At 31.2% G+C, this 22,643-nt stretch overlaps 1 protein-coding gene, 1 long non-coding RNA gene and 1 pseudogene across 2 annotated transcripts; all 3 read left to right on the top strand.

Moving 5' to 3' along the window:
• Nucleotides 1-250: 250 nt before the first annotated feature.
• Nucleotides 251-1,016, top strand: LOC146919836 (uncharacterized). Its single transcript, XR_015010705.1, has 2 exons — nt 251-437; nt 778-1,016. It is a non-coding gene; the product is annotated as an uncharacterized LOC146919836 (long non-coding RNA).
• A 13,942-nt stretch (nt 1,017-14,958) lies between these two features.
• Nucleotides 14,959-16,613, top strand: LOC146919835 (peroxidase 10-like). The gene is made up of 4 exons (XM_085713232.1): nt 14,959-15,231; nt 15,371-15,562; nt 15,704-15,866; nt 16,083-16,613. The coding sequence occupies exons 1-4, from the start codon at nt 15,016-15,018 to the stop codon at nt 16,490-16,492; spliced, it is 981 nt and encodes a 326-aa protein (XP_085569358.1). The 5' UTR covers nt 14,959-15,015; the 3' UTR covers nt 16,493-16,613.
• Nucleotides 16,614-19,137: 2,524 nt separating this feature from the next.
• LOC146919834 (glutamate dehydrogenase B pseudogene) lies at nt 19,138-19,569 on the top strand (annotated as a pseudogene).
• Nucleotides 19,570-22,643: the final 3,074 nt, after the last annotated feature.

Genomic DNA, 22,643 nt, shown 5'->3' with positions numbered 1-22,643 from the left:
ATTCTATGAACCAAAAAAGTCAATTGTTTCTTATAATAAGAACCGGAGGGAGTACTATTTGTCGAATGACCCATATTCAATTTTTTTTTTTGAAGGAGACCCATATATTAATTTGTTGTGCAAAAAATAAGGAATGTATTTAATTGGGGCATGAGAAATTAAGAATGAGCGTTGATTCTTTTAGAAAATGTAATGGCATGACAAATACGCGTTCACGTGCATTTATTATCTCTCCCACTTCACTTTCATTGCTTAACATCACTTCACCTGTCATCTTCCCATTAGAACATACTCATCAATTCTTAGATAGATAGAACAAGTGAGAGACTTCTTCAAGAAACATCAAAGAACAAAGCCATGGACCCTCCTCAAACACAATCCATTGATATTTCAAACCCAGCTGGAGATGATTTACAAGACAAAATCATCAACGATTGGTAATCAATCTATCTTGTTTCTTTTTGTTCATAAATTCATTCAATTTTTGCAATAGTTTTAAGAAATAAAAACACGTATTTGGTATTGTGGTAGGTTTGTCAAAATTACAATGAACTATCCTGGTTTTGCAAAATCTACTGCATGTAGCTTTTGTCAAATCAAGGTGACTTATCATGATTTTGACGGACACCGACCAAACATACATTGAATTGTCAAAATTACGATGAGTTATCCTGATTTTGCAAAAGTTATATAAATTATCATGATTTCAACACGTCCACCGTAATACTAAACATATATTAATTGTCTGACTTTGTTTTTTATTATTGGATGATGCAGTTGTTCATGCTGTTATGACTGTACACAAGGTTTCTTTGACTTCTTGTGTTGCAGCTTCTGGTGAATTCTTTGAATTAGATTTCAATTTCAAGTATGATTAGCAACAATATACTATTATAGTCAATTGTGTAATGGGGTTTCTTTCTTCTATTCCCTCAACCCTTTCTCTATCAGATAATTGATGTATGTTGATAATAATTATTAATTAATTAGTTTATATAAAGTTGTGGTTTTAGCTATTGAGACTTGTATTTGTAAAAAAGAAAGTTATTGAGACTTGTAGAACATTCTCTTTTTCCTTTCTTTTTGGGTCCCTTTACAAACATTCAATCCAAACTCTGTTGTCATGTTGTGTTGGCAATTTCACTGAATTTTTACAGTTACAGAGGATCTTTTTGCTATTCTAAAGTAAGGTGGGGCTGCATGTTTGACATAACTTTGGTAAAATTATGTGATATCAAACATTCACTTCCTCTTTTACTTTTTTTTAACATCAAATATGAATTTTATTGTATATATGAATTTAAAAAAGTAGTACTCGTCGCCTCTCTTTAGCACACCTTGTGCGGGAATTGGCAGCGGTGATGTTAATATATACATATATCATTTTGGTCTGTGAAAAAAAAAAAAAAATAGTACTCGACCCACTAGTCAAAAATAAGTATAAGGATTCATCCAAAAAATACTCTTTAAGTTACACATTAAGACACAAGTGATGATTGATAATACAAGCAAGACACCCTCCGTATAGCATGAAACCATTTCTACGATGTTAATTTAATCTCATCTACAATTTTGATGAAAAGAGGATCATGATTCTTGCTTCGCAAATCTCCCATATTCTCGCATGTCAAATTAGTGTTAGCTTTTTCATTTGATTCTTATTTGGAAAAGAACTAGAAAAGTAGTCAAGGAGTGTGGTTACATTTTCGAAAAATAGTACTCCCGTACTGCTGTGCACACCCACCTAAAAATGTTATCCCAAACACTTCTAGCACAATTACACCTACAAAATAAATTATCTTCTACCTCAAGGAACACCACACAATTCAAATTTAATTCTTCCAACAACACCCCCTTCTCAGTAAGTTACCACGGGTAGGAAGTCTCGTAAGGATTAATTGCCAAAATAAAATTTAACATTTTGTAGTGTAAAGCTTGCCCAAATCCCTCTCAACCCTCTCCGATTTGTCGTGTTCAGAGTGGTAGTAGGAGGAAGAAATTTACCGCATCAAGCCACATGTAATGATTTTACTGCAAAAACTTTTAGAGATCAATCACCCAATTTCATTTTCTCCACCACTATTAAGCATGATGTTTACTATGGGTGTGTTTGTTTCTATGGAAAGATTGTGAGAGGGAGAGAGAGATTGTGGATTGAAACATTTTTTATACTGTAGTTTGGAACAAGTGAAAGTGACAAAGGAAAGAATGAGACACATGGGTCCGACATCAAAATACTTTCCGTTCAAGTATGAGTAGAAAGTGGAGGGAGCAAACTTTTTTAATTAAAAAGACAATGTAACCCTTACTGCCATGTTTTAACTTTCTAAAAATCACAACAGTCAACATAGTGGTGTAGTAAGATAGTACTAGTAGCTTGTACTTGTATTTAAATTACTAACTATAAATTTTATGAATATACGTCTTTCTTTAGTTAAATTACTAACATAGTGGTGTATTATAAATTTTATGAATATACAGCTTGTACTAGTAGTTAAATTTTTTAAATTTTAAATCACAGTAGTTAACTTACTAACTGTATTTAAATTTTATAAAATAAATATGTAGAAGTAAATAACTAAATATAATTATGAATATACATCTTTCTTTTAACCTATCAATTATTTTTATTCAAAGTTATATATGTCAATTACTAAAAATATATGTTTCTTTCCTTTCACTTTCTTCTCTGCTTTCTCTAACACCAAACCACCAAACCAATCATCTTACTTTTCACTAATTTTCTTTTCTTATACAATCTTTCCTTTCACTGTCTTTCTTCACACTTTCATTTTGCAACCAAATAGACCCTAAGGCTTTGTTTGGGAGTTTGGAGGGGAGGGTTTTGGAAAAAAGGAAGGAGCAAGGGGAAGAAATAGAAGACATTGGGAGGAGAGGGTTTTGGAGGTTAATTTTTTACTCATAATAAAAAATCCCCCTCATTTGGGGGAACTTAAAAATTGTATTGGGGGAGGGTTTTGGGGGTTATGGAGGGTTTATATGAATTTTTCAAATTCAATCTATGTTGTTATAATATTATTAAAATTAAAAGTATATTAATCATAAGTATTAGTTTATCATTCTCTAAAAAACTGTTTTTTCAAAAAATGTGAATTTTTTGTCCATTTTTCTATATATTTCCAATCCCCCAAAACCCTCCCCTCCCTTCCCCTCCAAACTCCTAAACAAAGCCTAAGAGATCACAAACTAAATGCCCAAAAAAGTTCATCTCCAAACAATATCCATCGCCCCATCTCACTGATGAGGCTATATTTTTGAAGAGACAAATAAAACAATCTCGAATAAGTACAGAAAGAGGTATTGGCTTTAACCAAATATCATGCCAAAATAAAGTTGTGTTTCCATTTCCGCTGCTTATCTTAGTTGTTGGATGAAACTATTGAATCTAAAAATTATTATTAATACTTTTAAAATTGAGTTTGCTGGAGATAGTTTGTTTGGTTCAGCTTTTATTTGCCGCCGCCTCATGGCTGGAAATATCCTACTGTAAAATAGAACAAGCTACAAAGTGTAGCTTTTACGTATGGACATAAAAGCATGTCTAACTTGTTTTTTTTTTTTTTTTGTTTTTTTTTTAATTTTTAAATAAGCTCATTGCTATGCTAAAGAGCAATTTTGAATCCATTAAGGTTTGGTCTAGTGGTTGGTTTTAGACTTTAAAGTGTGTTTGTAAGCTCATCTCAAGATATCATATTTGATTTCTCTTGATGCTAATTTCGGTGGACTAAGTCTGTACATATTTATGATCTAGTTTTGAATGAAACCCTCACAAGTGGACAATGTGATTTAACCCTTCATATTAGCCGGTTCTGGAGTTGGATGCCGAATTTAAAAAATAGTTGAGGGAAAACGTGGCAGTGGCAAGATTCCCTGCCTCGCCAGCATCTTCTGTGAGACTAGGCTGCTGGAGGACAAAAATAGAAAGAATGTGAAATTACAATGGTAGAATGTGTATTTTGTTACATGAATTTTTTTTAGACTTTGTGTACGTTACATGGACAATTTGAATAATTAACTCAATAACAAATCTTTAAATTTGAAAAATTAAATATCGAATATTAGATAAATTGTACACAATTGATTTTTACTCATTTACATGTATTAAATATGACTCTTGAATTCATATATTCAATCATCTAAACCACCTTAAAATGCTACATGCATATCAATCGCTAAGAACACCACCAACTAACTACATGCAAGAATTTTGAATCCACTGTTCTCAATTCTTCATGTATTAAGTATGAATCTTAGAGTCATGCTTTTCATGTTATAATGAATATTATATTATTAATTAGAAATACAACATGATTGGTTCCGTGAGCATAACTCAGTTGGTAGGACAATGCATTATTATATGCAGGGGTCAGGGTTCGAACACCGGACACTCCACTTATTCACCTTATAAGGTGAATTCTAGCCACTAGGCTACCTGACAAAAAAAAGAAAAAAAAGAAATACAACATGATTGTAAATTCTCACCTTTATACTGTATTTATTATCTATCTCAAATAACTTCTTTTTTTGGTTATAAATAATCGCATAAAACTTGATAACATTCTATTTTGTTGGACAAATTATTATAATATCACACTTACCACTTTGAACATAAACATAAATCATTTACTTACTGTCAAAAAAAAATCATTTACTTGAACATAAACATTCATCTTTTCTTTTATATTTCACTTTTTTCCTTTCATCGATATATTTGCACATATTACTAAAACAATATAGGCTAGTATTTTACCTTCATCTATATATCTATCTCTTACCAAAAAATTGAAAATAATGTAATCAAATCTAAGATCTTTAACCCACTCATTAATCACCCAAATCATCATGTATGTGTGCTATTTTATATTATGTCAAGAGCGCGGTTGTAGGGGGCGAAACTTGAACAAGATTAGGCTAGACTAGAGTCGTTTGCCAGTTTTCTGTTGCCCAAATCTATTATTATCTTTATTAAATCACATCTTCAAACTATTTTATTGACATCTCCTTATTTCTTTTGCTAAGTAATCCTATTTGTTCCAGTCAGTCATTTTTCTTATAAGGCACCCTATGGTTCATCGTACCACTCTCATATTCTTGTGCGACACCTTTTCATTTCATCATCTACCATTATTCAATCTATGTATGATCCGGTCTTCATTTATTTCTAGTTCCTTTAACAGATATCCAACACGTGTTAATTAAAGATTTCAAAGGTCTAGATCCCAACCCTCATTGTAACCCAATCACCTCTCCCTCTCGCCGCCTGCGTCATTCTGTCTCACCGTCACCCTGTCACCACCTCACCATCTGCCTTACCGTCTCTTTGTTACGCCACCTCTCCATCACCATCTATCGTCACATGTGTGATTCATTTAATTTAAGACTAGCCTTAGAAAAAGTAAAGAGAAAGAGAACTTGTAACCTGCGGCGACCTAGACTTTCGATATCCTTTTTACCAATGTGTCACAGGTTCGATTCCTGCAATCATTTTTATGTTAATAATTTAAAAAAAATATCTTAAAAACTACAACACGGAGTGTTGAACCTAGGACGCGGTGATAGTAAAAGCACTTTTTACCGCTAGGCCAAATAAAAATACAAGAAATAAAATACAATAATACAACATATATTGTATATAATGCATTATTTAAGTCTAGTAAAAAATGGGTAATAATTAATCTAGTGTGGTTACAGCCACACTATACCTTATGGTGGGTCCGCCCTTGCCTGTAACGCCGCTAACATAACAACGGAAAGGAAGGACTCAAGGCTAATATAACATTACATATTTTTATATTTCACTTTAATTTATGTTAAACTGAAACAATAAAACATTACTTTGATATATTAAATAGAATAAATACTTTTTTGATCTTTAAGTCTAACAGAAATAGTGGATTAGTCTTTTAATGTTTTTTTTTTAAGTTTTAAATAGTTTTTAAGTTTTTTTTTAAGTAATAAGTCTTTTAAGTTGTTAATTTAATGCACTTATATGAAGTTTTTTAGTGGTCCAAATTAGAAGGAACCCAACCCTCAATTTAATTGATTCATCCATCTTCTGCGTAGACAAGGCATATCATCATGAGCTACGTAGACAAGGCAACAACGTATATCCTAACGGTTTGATTTCATCGCATTTGATTTCGTCACCGCTCCGCTTTGTCTAGGTTGGAGGCCAAACAACTGTCGCACACAAGTTCCATTAACATGACATACATAATGTAATAAAACAATGGTAATTAAGTAATACAACACAACATTCAATTCTCAAAACCGTTTCTTATTTTGTGTTGGCATATTTTCATGACCGACAATATCTCTTTTTGTTTTTCAAATACAATAGCGTAGTTTGTCAAACGATTTGTGTCTTTTAAAGTAGGAGGTCAGCCTCCCGTGATCATTCATTATCAGTTCAACAACCTAAAAATCCCATTTAATAAAATAGATGGAATAAGAATAAAAATGTCTTTTAAAGTAGGAGGTCAGCCTCCCGTGATCATTCATTATCAGTTCAACAACCTAAAAATCCCATTTAATAAAATAGATGGAATAAGAATAAAAATTATGTTGAGAGAAATGGATCATATTGTACGGTATGTTTTTCCCTTGGTGTCACCCGATCTGGTTCATTTATCTATCTCTTTCCTCAACTTTCTCTCTTATTTGATTTTTTGTTTTTGTTTTTATTTTTTAGAAACATTACTCATGTGTTGTATTTCTAAAGGATGAAAAAATGTGTCCATGCATTTTTATTTTTACTTTTTACGAAAACTCTTATTTGATTTTTTTTTTTTTTTGTTTTTATCTTTTAGAAACATTACTCATGTGTTGTATTTCTAATGGATGAAAAATGTGTCCATGCATTTTTATTTTTATTTTTGACGAAAAGTGTGTCCATGCATTTGATTTGATGAATATCATGCATAATTTGTACAAATTCTAGAAAGATAACAAAAGCTACATACCTCGTTATTTTTCCTACAACTATCACCTAAACAGTTCTTTAAAAAATGTAACTCGTTTTAAGTCATTGACTAAAAAACATTAGACATGCCTCTGATCACTGGTTGTATATATGTTCTCGGCAAAAACATGTCATGTTAGACCTAATTCATGAGAAGTTTCTTATTGCAAAAAGACTTTGGAAGTAAAGTGATCCATGCATGGTGCATCTTTGGAATGAGAGAATGTGTCTCTTCCTTACTTAATACTAAAACACTGTCCCTCACCAAAATTTTTGCTTATAAAAAAAGTCACGCTAACTTGTGTCTTAAGGGCACATGTTAAGAATTCTATTAATAGCAAATATTTATTATGAAAAATTAATTCTTAAATTCTTGAAAAATAAATAAATACAATTTTCAATACATAATTTCTATTTGGTTAAGGAAGCCAAAAGAGGAAATTTTAAATAAAAAAAATACTTTTTCAGCTTTTAATACACTGATTACACACCTCTCAATGCAAATGTTACTAAATTTGATCCCTTTGCCAGTGCCCGGGGGGGGGGGGGGGGGGGGGGGGGGGGGCACTGGGTAACATTTCCCTTTCTATTTTGAGTATCTTAACATGTGCCTAAGGACACAAGTTAGCATTTTCCTATAAAAAAATCAAAAATCAAATCACACTTATTAAGAAAACTAAAACATAAGAATTTGAAGTATAGTTTTTTGTGTTTTCTTTAGAATAAGTTTTATGGAAAGATGTAAAAAACAATTTTCATTGGGTATTGATTATGGAGAAAATGGAAGAAAAAGAAAATTGAATATAATTTGCATTTAATTTCATGAGAATAAACAAAAGTTTTTCTTTGAAAAGATGATTTTTAAAAAAAAAAAAATTAAATAGGATAAAAGTTTATATTTTTTACTTACATTTTAGGACAAAAAAATAGGAAATAAGAACACGATATTCAACCCGTGCAAAGCACGGATTTTTAACTAGTAGTCATAGGAAACAAGAACATGTTGTCTAGCAATGGTTAAATTGAGATTAGTAGAATCCAACAGGTGGAGTCAAGCATGAGCATAACCTTTCATTTGATCCTAAGAGACCACAAAACTCTAAATTGTTGAAGTTGGTTTTAAAGTTGTTTGTAGTTTGTTTCTAGTTTCACATTGTTCAAGTTTCTGAACTTTTGAGTGTATAAATATGTTTGAGTATCCTCATCCTCGGAGCTAGTTTTTTGGGATGAGATTCAAACTCATTTAACATGATATCAAAGTCGGGTTAAAAATTGCAATGTGAGAATTAGACATAGAGTCAGGTGTTGAAATTGATTTTGAAGTTGTTTATAGTTTGTTAGCAGTCCGACATTGTTCAGATCCTCGAACTGTTGAACATATAAATATATTTGACTAACCTCATTTTTGAAAAAGGATGATACAACTATTGGGGTGGAATTCAAACGAATATGGTGGAGACACTTACAAATTACCATATTTAGAATAATCTTACTTTACAATATATAATAGATATGTTTAGTCAATTTTTTTTTAAAGAAGACATGTTTAATCTTTTAAAAAGTTAATACATTTGTTTTGGAAAATCGATTACCATTTAAAAATTGTATTATTTTAAAAAAAAATATCAATTATATGAGTCAAAATTATAAATAGGGTATTTTTAGTGTACCCAAAAATAGAGAGGGTATGTAAACATTCTTTATTTTTCCTCTAAAAGAAAAGTTTTTTACTTTTCTCTAACCTAATCTTAATTTCTCATGTGCAGAACGTGGGATATATTGAGATTCAATTTAATTAAAGGGACACCCATACATATAAACTCCACTATTCTTCATTGGAGTCCAAGTAGGAAAACAAAGATCAAAATAGATTACTTTCAGTGGCTTTGAGTATTATTTGGCCTTTAGTTTATATCATAGCCCATTTGGAACATTAGATTAGGGTAGTTTATGTCACATTGTCAAATTGTCTAAAAAACGCAATAATTTTAAACTCTAGAGTTTTTTTGTCCACGTTATCTTACCTAATTTGTACCATAATAAAAGCCATATGAGAAAAGCATCGAGAGAGGTTATTTGAAAGGTGTTGGAGAAAGAAAAAAAAAGAGTTTAATAGGTGGAAATGAATTCTCTCAATTGAATTTTATTTTAGAAAATAATGTGGAGATCTTAACCAATAGTCTTAACATTATTAATGATCAAGATTAATTGTAAATCTTAACCATTGATAATGTAGAGGTCCATAGTTAAAAACTTCACATTATTTTTTCAATTCTTTTTTCCCTTTTCAATTAGGGGAATCCACTCATTGGCTTATATTCGAGCAATTAAAAATATATATGTACATTCCCTAAAATATATATATATATATATATATATATATATATATATATATATATATATATATGGGGTTTGCTATAACACACCCACTAGTTTTTATGTGGGAGTGTTTTAGCAAGTTAATAACTAAAAAGTGGTTAAATACACCCTAAGGTGTATGTTGCTATAACACACCTTCTAACAATAACAAGTGGGTGTGTTCTAGCAAATCCTATAGGCATTTGCTAGAACACACCCACTAGTTTTTATGTGGGAGTGTTTTAGCAAGTAAATAACTAAAAAGTGGTTAATTACACCCTAAGGTGTAGCTTTGCTAAAACACTCCCACATAAAAATTAGTGGGTGTGTTCTAGCAAATCCCTATATGTATATGTATATATATATATATATATATATATATATATATATATATATAGGGATAGGATCAAATGACACCATGGTGTCAAATTAAATTTGACACCAAATCATAACCATTAATTCAACTTTAATCCGACGTCTATCATCAATTCATTAAATGCTCACATGCTTGATCAAATGATTCAAATTTTAATTTTAGAAACAATTTTTCTTTCTTCTCTTGAATTAATTATTTACCAAAAATTCTCTGATGGTATTATTATGGTTTCTTTACACTATTCACTGTCATCCTTGTTTTTTTAGAAACCTTTTTTATTTTTATTTTTCTTAGATTAACCCAAAGAAAATTGGTTTATAAAGAGCGGATAATTATTGAACGATTGCACCAAAAAATTAAAAAGAACATATCTATTAATCGAAAGCAAAACACAAATGCTAGAACACCCGATGCAAGAATATTAGCAGCTTGAACTCAAGAATGATATCATCCAACAAATGAAAGAGTAGTCAATACAATTAGGACATAAAGATCATCAAACAAAGATTAGTAAATAATAGAATCTCCAAAAAAAAAAAAAATAGTAAGGAGAAATCAAATGGCAATCATCTACCTATTGATGCAAAATACAACGAAAGCGGTAAGTAATTAACCAAGAAAAGAAAGAAAAAATTCTTTCTAAAATTAAAATTTGGATAATTTGTTCAAGAATGTGAGCATTTAATGACTTGATGAGAGACGTCGGATTAAAGTGGATTAATGGTTAGGATTTGGTGTCAAATTTAATTTAACACCTTGGTGTCATTTGATCCTATCCCATATATATATGTATATATATATACATATATATATATGTATATATATATAGGTATATATATATATATATATGTATATATATGTATATATATATATATATATATATATATATATGAGTACATCAAGAGTAGACTACTATAATTATGATAAGTGATAAGATAAAATATATTTAGTATATTTGTACCAAAATATATATATATATATATATATATATATATATATATATATATATATATATATATATATATATTTAGTATAGGAATTTGCATCATGATTTCAACATCCTTACTGAAAAAAGGTTTTTATGGTAAATGAAAGGCTTATTTGTATTGTTAGTCTCTTGACTTATTTTTGAGATACATGTATAAAGACAAACTTTTGAAGAGTAAACCAACAATTTAGTCTCTTATAAGTATCACTTTCTCTGCTACTTAGTTCCTAAATCATATAAAAATAACTAGTAATTCTTAAACTATATGAAGTTGGTCAAATTAACCCCTAAACTATATGAAATATGTCAAATTAATCATTGCCACATATTGAAAAAAGATACTAGTGACTAAAGAGACATGTTTCATAAAGTTTAGTGGATAACTTAGCGGGTTTCACATAGTTTAAGGATTACTTATTATCTTAATATATAATACTAAGGTTCACAATGCATGCTCATTAGGAAACCCTAAACCTAAACCTAATCCTGCCTTTTTTGAGAGGTTTAAAAAATCTTTCTGAAAAAAGTCTCTGCAGGGAGTTGAACTTGCAACCCATAGCCTCCATCCAAGCATTTTAACCACTTGACCAGTAGCTGTTTTAGTGTTATAATATCGCTTCCACTAATACATTATGATTGAAATGAATGAATAGCATATCATGAACAAACCAACAATGAATTAATACAGCAGTTGATATCAACAATTAAAAAGAATACACAAGGTCAAGTAATACAAGGCACAATTAACTTTTAATTTGACGTTATGCTTTTTGTTTCATTTTACGTTATACCTCCTTCACACATTCTTTACATGTTTATTATGGATTATGGATGGATGGATTCATTTCTATCACAACCTTTGAACTGCTTTTTTTTTTTTTTATTCCGTAACTCAATTTTTAATTATGACCATACACTCACTCATTATATATACAACCACTAATATGATCTCAATATTTTTAGTTTCTACATTGAAAACATTGTGTATAAATATGTGATTTTGTGCATCATATTTTGGGTTTTGTTCATCATCACTTTCAAGTAACAATTGGATAATTTATCTTCAATTTTGTATTGTTGTTTTTCCACTCACTTTTACTCTTCATCTTTTGATTATCAAAGTCTAAAACAAGAGTGTTCTATTTGTGGATTGGAGTTTGCAATAGGACAAGCTTTAGGTGGCTACATGAGGAGACATAGAGCTTCAAATATGAAAGGAAATAACAATATTCACAATTCTAATAATACTATGTGGTGGTAGTAGTCTTGATTCGCTGCAAAAGATGAAAGCTAGAAATCAGTGAGTTTTGGTGTTGGATTTGGATTTGAATCCATTTTTTAATATTTCTTGGTATTAATTATATGACGATTTATTCATTACTGTACGTACAATTTTTCTCTTATCTCTTGATTATTAACTGGTTTCTATGATATGATAATTGATAGGGAGTCAAGTTACTCTTAGATTGATCAAATAGTTAAGCTTCAAATGTTTATTAGTCTATTTTTCGAACTTTCTTTTATATATTTTTTTATTCCTTAATGTGTATGTGGATTTTTGATTTTTTTTGTGAATTAGGATAAATGATGCTTCTATTTTTTATTTTGTTGCATCATTGATGGTGAGGAAGAAGCTTATTAAAAATAGTTGTTTATCGTCATTTTCTCCATGAAACTATTGGATGATTCCTCTTCAATTTGGTGTTATAGTTTTTCTTCTCCTTTTTACTCTTTATTTTTTGGCTATTAATTAATACAAATTGGTAATATAAATAAGGGGTATATTTATAAATAATACTGTTTTTTTTATAAAGGTGAAGACAAGTGACTACCATTTTTTCGTATAAAAATAATAATAAACATAATACTCCAAGTATAATGATAGAGATAAACATTGTGTATGTGTAATTAAGATAAAGATAGATAAAATTGAGATGAATAAAGAATAGTGCCTCTAAAAACAATATATAGAGAAGGTTAAAGGATATGATCCAAGTTACACATCTATCTCTCTATCTTATATATATATATATATCTTTGAATTTGTACATCTAAAAAAAATTTACACTATTAATTAACAACTTGACTTTCCAATTATCTTTGAAGAATTAAAGAATTAATTAATTATCAAATTGAATAGTTTCCTCCACTATTGAAAAAAAAAAAAGGAACTTCCCATTCTGCATGTCACACAAAATGAAAGGAGAAAACAAAGACTTACTTGACAGTTAGTACTATATACCTCAAAGAAAAATATGTATGCTACAATTATTAAATAATTAAATCCATATGTCCACATAAAATAAAAAAAAAACGTATACACTAATCAAATTGTCAAAAAATTTAGGAAAAGTCAGTCCTAACATGATAAGAAGATTAAAATGATTATGATATCCAAAAAAAGTTCCATTCATTAGATTGGAAACTCTAAAAATGAACGTTTTAATTTTTTCAATAAAATCTTGCCCCAACTTATCTTATATATGCATGATTGCCCAACTCTATTACCATGATCATTTATGCTTTTCTGCTTTGTTAAGGTGATGTGGTTCTCCTTTTACTTTCCTTTCCTTATTTTTTGTGTTTGGGTATACATTTTCGGTCCATAAATTGGTTTGTTTTTTTAAAGGAAGGTCCGTAAATTGGTTGATATGTTTTCTCAAAAAGAAGTTCATATATCCCACACATATAGCATATAAGATTATACATAGAGAACACATTATTTTCTTAGACTAATACAGTTTTATTTTCATATTTTATCCATAACAACAGAGAGAGGTGTGATCACTAAGATGTACTTTCAAGGTTTGATACTTACTACTCCCTCCGTTTCAAAATGAGTGTCGTTTTAGGTGTTTACACACATATTAAGAAATGTAATGATTAAGAGAAAGAGAATGGTTATTTTACCAAATTATCCTTATTAACTATTGGTTAGTTTTAAAAGTAATTATTTGGAAGTAGTGTGCAGAGTATTAATTGGAGGGTACAATTGAAAAAAAAAGTTATTATTGCATTGGAAACTGAAAGCGACACTCATTTTGAAACAATTTTTTTTTGCTAAAGCGACACTCATTTTGAAACGGAGGGAGTATTAAAATTTGCTTTTAGGATTGACACATATGCAATTTGTATGACCCATGCGGCAGCACGGGTGCAAGGACTAGTTTTCTTATAGCTTAGAGACTAAATAGGAATAATAGTCATACTTCATGACTTTTGAAAGTTGAAACGCAAAACTTTCGGTTAAGTAGAAGTAAAACATAGTGTATAAAATGTAGGTTTAGTAAGTGTTATACAAATCTTGGCTTAGAAGTAAAAAATTCATACCAATCACAGAATCCAAACAATCACAAAATGGTAGAGTGTTCCAGCTCAGGCAAATCTGTGATTAAAGAAATATCATCAAGAAATTTAATAAACTCTTGACTCCCTTTCAAGAGTTTTTTTTTTTTTTTTTGGGTTTTTTTAACTTGTGTCTCTTGCAACTAGGTCGGAGTTACATGGGATGTTTGATTGCTATGTTAGAATACTTACGTCTGCAACAACTCATGTCTAATGTAGAAGCTACCTTTTGTAAATGTTACTATTTCTGTTGAAAAATCAACTTAGTATCTGTTTGTTTTCGTGTTTCAAAACCACGTCCATGTAGAATAATAACGCGCGTCTGTGGCTATCCACCGTGAAAGCAAACACATGCTTATTTCAATTAAAATATTATTATTGACAAGTTTATATACAGCACAAACTTGATCACGTTATAAATCTATCATCTAATCTCTTGTTTTGTTTTGGTAACTTTTATATCATGACTGTACACTCATGTTCCACCACATGACATATTCAGAGAACTGAACACAGTCAAACATGAAACATCACGCACTTTCGGTATGTATCTATAATTTATGCTAATCCGAACAATGCGCAAGACTTATCCTAATGAAAATGCAAATTTCTTAGTATCTATAACAGTGCATGGACAAATAGGAGAAAATTAAACAATTTTTCTAGCTCCCTTATTCTTAATGTGTAAACTATGCACTATACTGTTTTTAATATTCATATACTGCACTGCATCATCTTGCCACTTAGAGCAATTGTTTAACTTCATGAGGTGGGACTATAGCAGAAATTTTGGACTTTTTACAAAAGACAATTATAGTGGCTCTGCCACTCTCTATAAAAACTATTGTAACAACTAACAAGTACTTTTTTTTTCCTTCTATAAATTATTTCAGCTTACAGCTTATTGTCACACACAATTCTAATTAAATTTGTCACTTCCCCTTGTTGTCATCATAGTTTCAACTCATGGAGTGTGTCTCTAGCAAGCATGTTTTTGTTTTCATGTTTTGTCTTGTGTTTCTTACTCCACTTGTGTGCTCTCAACTCTATTACAATTTCTACATTAGAACTTGTCCAAATCTGAACAGAATAGTTAAAAACAATATCTTGTCAGCTATAGCCAATGACTCAAGGATTGCTGCTTCTCTCTTGCGCCTTCATTTCCATGATTGTTTCGTCAATGTAATTAAGTCTCTTAAAGTTGATATGCATTCACAGTGTAAAGTTGTTTACACTGTCAATTAATATACTGTTAGATCGTTTAAATTATTCTTTAATAATACTATGTGTTAATTTCTTATTTCATTTTGGTGTTACTTAGGGATGTGATGGATCTGTGCTACTGGATGATTCAGACACACTAAAAGGGGAGAAAAACGCACTGCCTAATAAGAATTCATTAAGAGGATTTGATGTAATTGACAAAATAAAGTTTGATTTAGAGAATGCTTGTCCTAACACAGTGTCATGTGCTGATATACTTACTCTAGCAGCCAGAGATGCTGTATATCAAGTAAGAACTCACTACTTTATAACTATTTGAAAAAGTTTGAAGAAGCTGTTTCAATATATCATGCATGAGCAACAGCATTTTAATTATTGCATGTTTCCAACATATTGTTACTTAAAATTTTTGTAATTTTTTTCTTCCCAGAGTAGAGGGCCATTTTGGGCTGTACCTCTTGGTCGTAGAGATGGCACAACCGCGAGTGAGAGCGACGCAAATAACTTGCCATCACCCTTTGAACCTCTAGAAAACATTACGGCCAAGTTCATTTCCAAAGGTCTTGAAAAAAAAGATGTAGCAGTGCTCTCAGGTTTGCTTCCTTCACAATTATTTTATAAGATCATCAAAACATTACTCTTTTAATGTTTAAATCCTTAACTCCAAAGGTTTGGTCTAGTAGTAAAAAGGCATGCCTTAGATCCTTAATATTTCATTGAATTTGAAAAGAATTTTTTTTACATATGAGACCGAATGGTGTACTAGTTAGTCGTGAGACCAATTTCACACGTGTATTGACTATATGCAGGTGCACACACGTTTGGCTTTGCTCAATGCTTTACATTCAAACCAAGACTATTCGACTTTGGTGGCTCTGGTAAATCTGATCCATCACTTGATTCATCACTTCTACAAAACTTACAAAAAGTATGTCCAAATCAAGCTGTTTCGGACACCAATTTGGCTCCATTGGATCCTGTCACAAGCAACACATTTGACAACACATATTACAAAAATGTTTTGAGCAATTCTGGACTACTTCAATCAGACCAAGCTCTATTAGGTGACAGCACAACTGCTTCATTGGTTAACTATTATAGCAAGTGGCCTATTCTGTTTTTCAGAGATTTTGCAGTTTCTGTTGAGAAAATGGGTCGCATTGATGTTCTTACGGGACAACAGGGTCAAATAAGGAAAAATTGTAGGGCTGTTAACTAGATATATGATCTGCATTTGTATTTTCACTTCCTTTGATTTTAAAAATTTTAGTACACTATAATTGTATGTAACCGTGCCTGCCTCAAATGATGATATAAATATGTTGTGTTTGGATTTGTCACATCTGAGTCACTTAATCCAAGTGGAACTCATATTGGATAGATAAACATTTTAGTATTGGAAATGCATGCACATTTTGTGTAAGAAAGTGAGTTTTGGAGAGAGTGTTGAAAAGAGAGTGTTGCTAGCATTACTCAAGTCTTAGCTTCCATGATCTATATAACTGAAACATAAAGTTCATGCATGATCAAGAACATATTAAAACATGATACAGAATACTAAGGGAATTCAATAAAAAGATTACACTTGTTTAATTCCTGTAAATGGTGAAGATAGAAAGATTCTCAAAATTGCGATTTTATCATAAAGAGGAAGAAGGTGACTCTCTGTCTTACGTTCCGAGAACTCTTCTTCGTCTCGCGAACATCAAAACGAAAAGCAAAAACGCATAAAGAATCAAAAAATGAAGAACATCAAAGTGAAAAACGAAAACACACAATGGCTGAGCCCGAAAAAGAATCTCGGGTGAGCCACTAAAATTAATAATATATGAATTAGGATAGTGGCCGAATCAAATGACCAAACCAAAAGAGGATTCAGAGTAATCATCGACTTTGAAATTTGCATAGCAGCTGAATCAAATGTGGATTTTGACACCTTCACTACTCATATTGATTATATTTTCAATTTAAATATTGTGAAGGCCGAATCAAAAGAAGATTTGTAGTGGTCATTACTGATATTTCATATTTGAATTTTATGTTAAAATATCGTGAGGACCAAACCAAAAGAGAATTTGGAGTAATCACTACAAATATTTTGATTGTAATGACCAAACCAATATATTTGAGATTTTGTTTTTCTTTTTTGGTCAAGTAATATATCTGAGTTTTAGCAATTGATAAAATGGGGATAAATGTAAACAAGCATTCCCAAAGTGAAGAAAAACAGAACAGAACCGAACATGAAAGTGAAATGAACATGGTTCGATAGTTCATGATAAACTCACCAACACAAATAAAAATGCAAAATACAAGAGTGATAATAAGGTTACCTTCAAAGAAAAAAGGTAAGGGAAAAAGGATTGAATTCATGCTGAAAGGGGAAGGACCAGTTCAGCATCTATGCTGCTGTGTATATACTCCCTTGGGGTATATTTTTTTTTTTTTGGTGGTGTCTGGGTTTGAACTACGGACCTTGCATATACTAATACATTGTTCTTACCAACTGAGTTAAGCTCACGAGGGCAACAGGTTAGTATTTGCTAATAAGTATATAGGACAACAGGTTAGTATTTGCTAATAAGTATATGGGTTATGTTTATATTTTAAATTTAAATAGACTAACAAGTTAATAAACCAATAAGATTAAAGTTCATTTTCATATTTAACATGACATTTTGGAAAATGTCACCTATATATGATATCATACTTTAATTGTAGTTTAAAATAATGTATTTAAATATGAGAAAGTTACCGTAGGCTGATACATATTAATTTTATATTTCAGCCTAATTTTATTATTTGTTTGTTTTATTTTCAGTTTGTTATTTTCGACTCATTATGATTTTGTTATTTCCCTATTTAAGGTTAACAATTGTAGCCTAAGAGACAACTTTTACTCATTCAATAATATTTTAGAGAATTTTCTCAATTTCTGGTGGATTCTGTAACCTATTTTCACAAATTTGTCGCTTGCGAACTTGTTTCTTTTCTATATAGGTTTAGCGCTTGCTAGCCTACGGTTTCGACTGCGTCGGTTGGTATCAGAGCAAGTTTCTCATGTTCTTTTCCTAACGTGATCAGTCATGGGAGATCAATCGGTGACGAGAATCGCTACTTTAACTGCGGCCATCAAAACTCTGATCAGATGGCGGCATTGTCATCTAAGGTTGACGACGACGACGACAACAACAACAACAATCTGAACAAGGGAGGAGGACCAATTCCGGTTATTAGGGTTCGTAATAACAACCATACTAGTACATAAAATTAGAACATACCCGTGAATTTGATATGACTACTACAAGTTTAAAACCTCCGATTCGATATATCGTAGTCTGTTTTGTTACAACAAAGACTATTCCGCCGACCTTTTGAGACATGCTTCTAGAATGGAAGGTAACTCATGTAAGACACCATTAAACATATTGCTAAACATTCTGTTTTGATAATGTATATTCAAAAGTATCTTAATGTTATTGGATTAGGGTTCTAAGGGATTTTAAAAGATTAGCGATAACAATTTCATGGATTTGCTCCAATTCATGGTTGATTTTGAACACCGTAACAGAGTTTCAAGAGGGTCAAACTCAAGGAATGATGAATTTTAGTGGTTGTAATGACGCAACAGAGAATTTAATGAAGGAACAAAATCAATTTAATGATGGTATTTCACCAGAAATAGATGATAACCATCACGAGACTCGTAACTTATGTATCAAACCTGTTGGTGATGAATGATGATACTACTATCTTGGCCTCTTGGGTCTCGTTGACGAGGGAGCAAAGGAAATGCCCTGTATCGCTAGTATGGGTATATATGTTGTAAGAAAACATGTGATGCTAGAGATCCGATCCGCGACAATGGTGCAAATGACTTTGGCCTTTGGGAGTGGAGTTATTCTTAGCGCATCCGAACTTGGGATGAGATACTGGAAAGACATCGGTACAAGTGAGGCTTTGCTTAATGAGTATGAAAATAGTGTATCTAGTCAACGATTTGTCATACAAGGTTTTGGAAATGTGGAGTCATGGGCTGCACAATTAATAAATGAAAAGGGTGGAAAAATTGTTGCACTAAGTGACATAACAGAAGCTATAAAGAATAGTAATGGTCTTGACATTCCAAGCCTACTTAAGTATTCCAAAGAGAACAGAGGAATTAACGGATTTCATGGTGGTGATTCAATTGACCCCATGTCAATTTTGGTTGAAGATTGTGATGTTCTTACTCCTGCTGCTCTTGGTGGAGTCATCAATAGGAAAAATATTATAGAGAATACCGTCAAACAGTAGTCATCGTCAATCTATGTTGCCAACTCTGCCACTGAAATCACCGGATCGTCAATCGCCACCGTCGCTGCCGAAGAAACCACCGGATCAACATGTTGCTACATGTATCGACCAACAATCTGATTATGTTACTTTAAAAAAATTCTCACAACTCACGGATTGGTAATTTGGTACAACAATTAAAGTCGAGGCTAAAATGATGTATCTAGAAAGTATTCAACATGCCACTACATTTCTTCAATGGAGTAAAGACAACTGCAATATTTTTCAAACAAAACCATCTTGGCATTTCACTCAATGGGATTCGGGTGGGTGTTCTCCTTTTCATTGGAATAGTCAACATGCATGGAAGCTCTTTTATATGAATAAGAACTCGGGGTCGAGTTCTTCAAAGGTTGATGAGACTGATGTCGGAGGGTTTCCTTAGTAATTTTATATTTCAGCATAATTTTATTATTTGTTTGTTTTATTTTCAGTTTGTTATTTTCGTCCTCGTGAGCTTAGCTCAGTTGGTTGGGACAATGCATAAAATATGCAAAGGTCCGGGATTCAAACCCCGACCACTACCAAAAAAAAAAGTTTGTTATTTTCGCCCATTAGGGTCCGGGGTTCAAACCCCGGCCAGTACCAAAAAACAAAGTTTGTTATTTTCGGCCCATAGTTTGTTATTTTCGGCCCATTAGGGTTTTGTTATTTTCTTTATTTAAGCTTAACAGTTGTAGCTTAAGAGGCATTCATTCAATAATATTTTAGAGAGTTTTATCAATTTTTGGTAAATTCCGAAACCATATTTTCACAAGTTTGTCGCTTGCGAACTTGTTTAAGTAGAAGCGAAGCATATTAGCGTATAAAATGCAGGCGTAGTAGAGTCGTACGAAAATCATCTTAGAAGAAAAAAATATATAATACCATTGATCTTATGTTTTGATAAGTACCCGATCCCATTACACAGAACTAGACTTTTGACCAGTGCGACGCACGGGTCTTGTCGATTATAATAGAGACCAATGAATAATCTTTAACCCGTAAGATCATGGATCGATCAATAAACGCAAATTAGATTATTAGAGATACAATATTACAATCAAATTTGTCACACAACAGGATAAGAATGAAAAGCTCATCAGTGAGGAGAAATATTAGGGATTGCTGCATTTTAGAGGGAATTTGTTAGGTTAAATTGGTGCGCTGCATTTTAGATGGAATTTGTTAGGTTAAATTGTTGCTAACCTAATGCAGCATTTTAGAGGGAAATTTTTAGGTTAAGTTGTTGCAGACCTAATAAAATTAACTAGACTTTTGACCCGTGCGTCGCACGGGTTTTCTCGACTATAATAGAGACCAATAAATAATCTTTAACCCGTAAGATCATTGATATGGTAGAAAATATTTTCTTAAAAAAAAAAGGCAAGAAGATAGGAATGAAATTGGTGTGCAATGCATTTTTTTAGATGAAATTTGTTAGGTTAAATAATTGCAAACCTAATAAAGCAAATGAACGGGAAAAAATTAGGTTAAGTTGCTGCAGACGTAACAAAATTAAAAAATAAGGATAAATAAGGAAAATGATAAGGATATAACCAAGTTTACATGGAAATTAGGGTATTCTATTTGTAAAGGTATTAAATAAGTGTACAAAATATTGTCAAAGAAAAAAAGGCAACCGGATAGGAATGAAATTGGTGCGATACATTTTTTTAGTATTAAATAAGTGTATTAAATTATTAGGTTAAGTTGCTGCAGACCTAATAAAATTAATAAATAAGGAAAAGGATAAGGATATAACCAAGTTTACATGAAAATTAGGATATTCTGTTTGTAAACATATTAAATAAGTGTACAAAATATTGTAAAAAAAAAAGGCATAAGCGTACAAAATATTGTCAAAAAAAAAAGGAAAAAAAAGGCATAAGTGTAAAAAATATTGTCAAAAAAAAAGGCAACATGATAGCGATGCATTTTTTTTTTAGTATTAAATAAATAAAAAAAGGCATAAGTGTACAAAATATTGTCGAAAAAAAAGGCAAGAGGATAGGAATGAAATTGGTGCGATGCATTTTTTTAGATGAAATTTGTTAGGTTAAATTACTGCTAACCTAATACAGCAAATGAGCGGAAAAATATTAGGTTAAATTGCTGCAGACCTAACAAAATTAATAAATAAGGATGGTGGGGAGATAAAGAAAAATATCAATCACTTTGTGTGAGCAATAGTTAATGTCTAATATAAGACCTTAGCATTAGTATTAGTTCATATAAAATCTCAATGTTATTTCTGTTGAAAAGTCAACTTATTTGGTCTTCTAGTTTTTAGAAAAAATCTCTTTCCCTAATTTAGAGTTCAGTCAAAAAGTAAGGAGATATGGATCGTCGAAGATCGAATTTAGATACTCCCTCCGGTCCTATTTATAAGAGAAATTTGGGTCAACAAAAGTTAATGTATCTAGTTAAAAATCCAGTAAAAATACATTCATTTTTGTTGACCTAATTTTCTCTTATAAATAGGACCAGAGGGGGTACTTCCCTAGTTGAATCGACCTAGATCAAAGGATCAATACTTATCAATCACTTGAACTCAATCACAAAATTGAAATCAATGTATTTCAATTAAACTATTGCTGTCCACAAGTTTATATATAGCAGAAAGTTGATCATGTAGTTTCCCACAAAATGCCAGGTTTATAATTTATTATTATTTAATCTCCCTGGTGTTATTTTGGTAACTTTTATATCATGACTGTACACTCATGTTCCACCACATAACATATTCACTGAATATAACACAGTCAACAGTCAAACATGAAACATCAAGCACTTCCGGTATATATCTATAATTATTTCTTTGAAATATTCTTCTTCTAACAATCCATAATACTTATTCTAATGAAAATGCAAGTTTCTTAGTATCTTATAGTAGTGCATGGACAACTAGGAGAAAATAAAATAACACTCTTTCAATCTAGCTCCTTTAAACATCATGTGTAAACTATGCACTATACTAATTTGGAGACTATTTTTAATATACTCATGCATCATCTTGCCACTTAGAGCAGAAATTTTGGAATTGTACCAAACTT

This window comes from Medicago sativa, chromosome 5, assembly GCF_051527215.1.
Source record: "Medicago sativa cultivar Bolivia chromosome 5, Bolivia_mono, whole genome shotgun sequence".
Lineage (NCBI taxonomy): Eukaryota > Viridiplantae > Streptophyta > Magnoliopsida > Fabales > Fabaceae > Medicago > Medicago sativa.
Note: the sequence above shows the minus strand (reverse complement) of the source record. Positions and strands in the feature narration are given on the sequence as shown.

Excerpts from the sequence above, each read along its gene's own strand:
- LOC146919835 (XM_085713232.1), top strand. The coding sequence starts at position 15,016 with ATGGAGTGTGTCTCTAGCAAGCATGTTTTTGTTTTCATGTTTTGTCTT. Across the intron at positions 15,232-15,370 it reads TCCATGATTGTTTCGTCAAT|GGATGTGATGGATCTGTGCT; the intron begins GTAATTAAGTCT and ends GGTGTTACTTAG. Across the intron at positions 15,867-16,082 it reads AGATGTAGCAGTGCTCTCAG|GTGCACACACGTTTGGCTTT; the intron begins GTTTGCTTCCTT and ends GACTATATGCAG.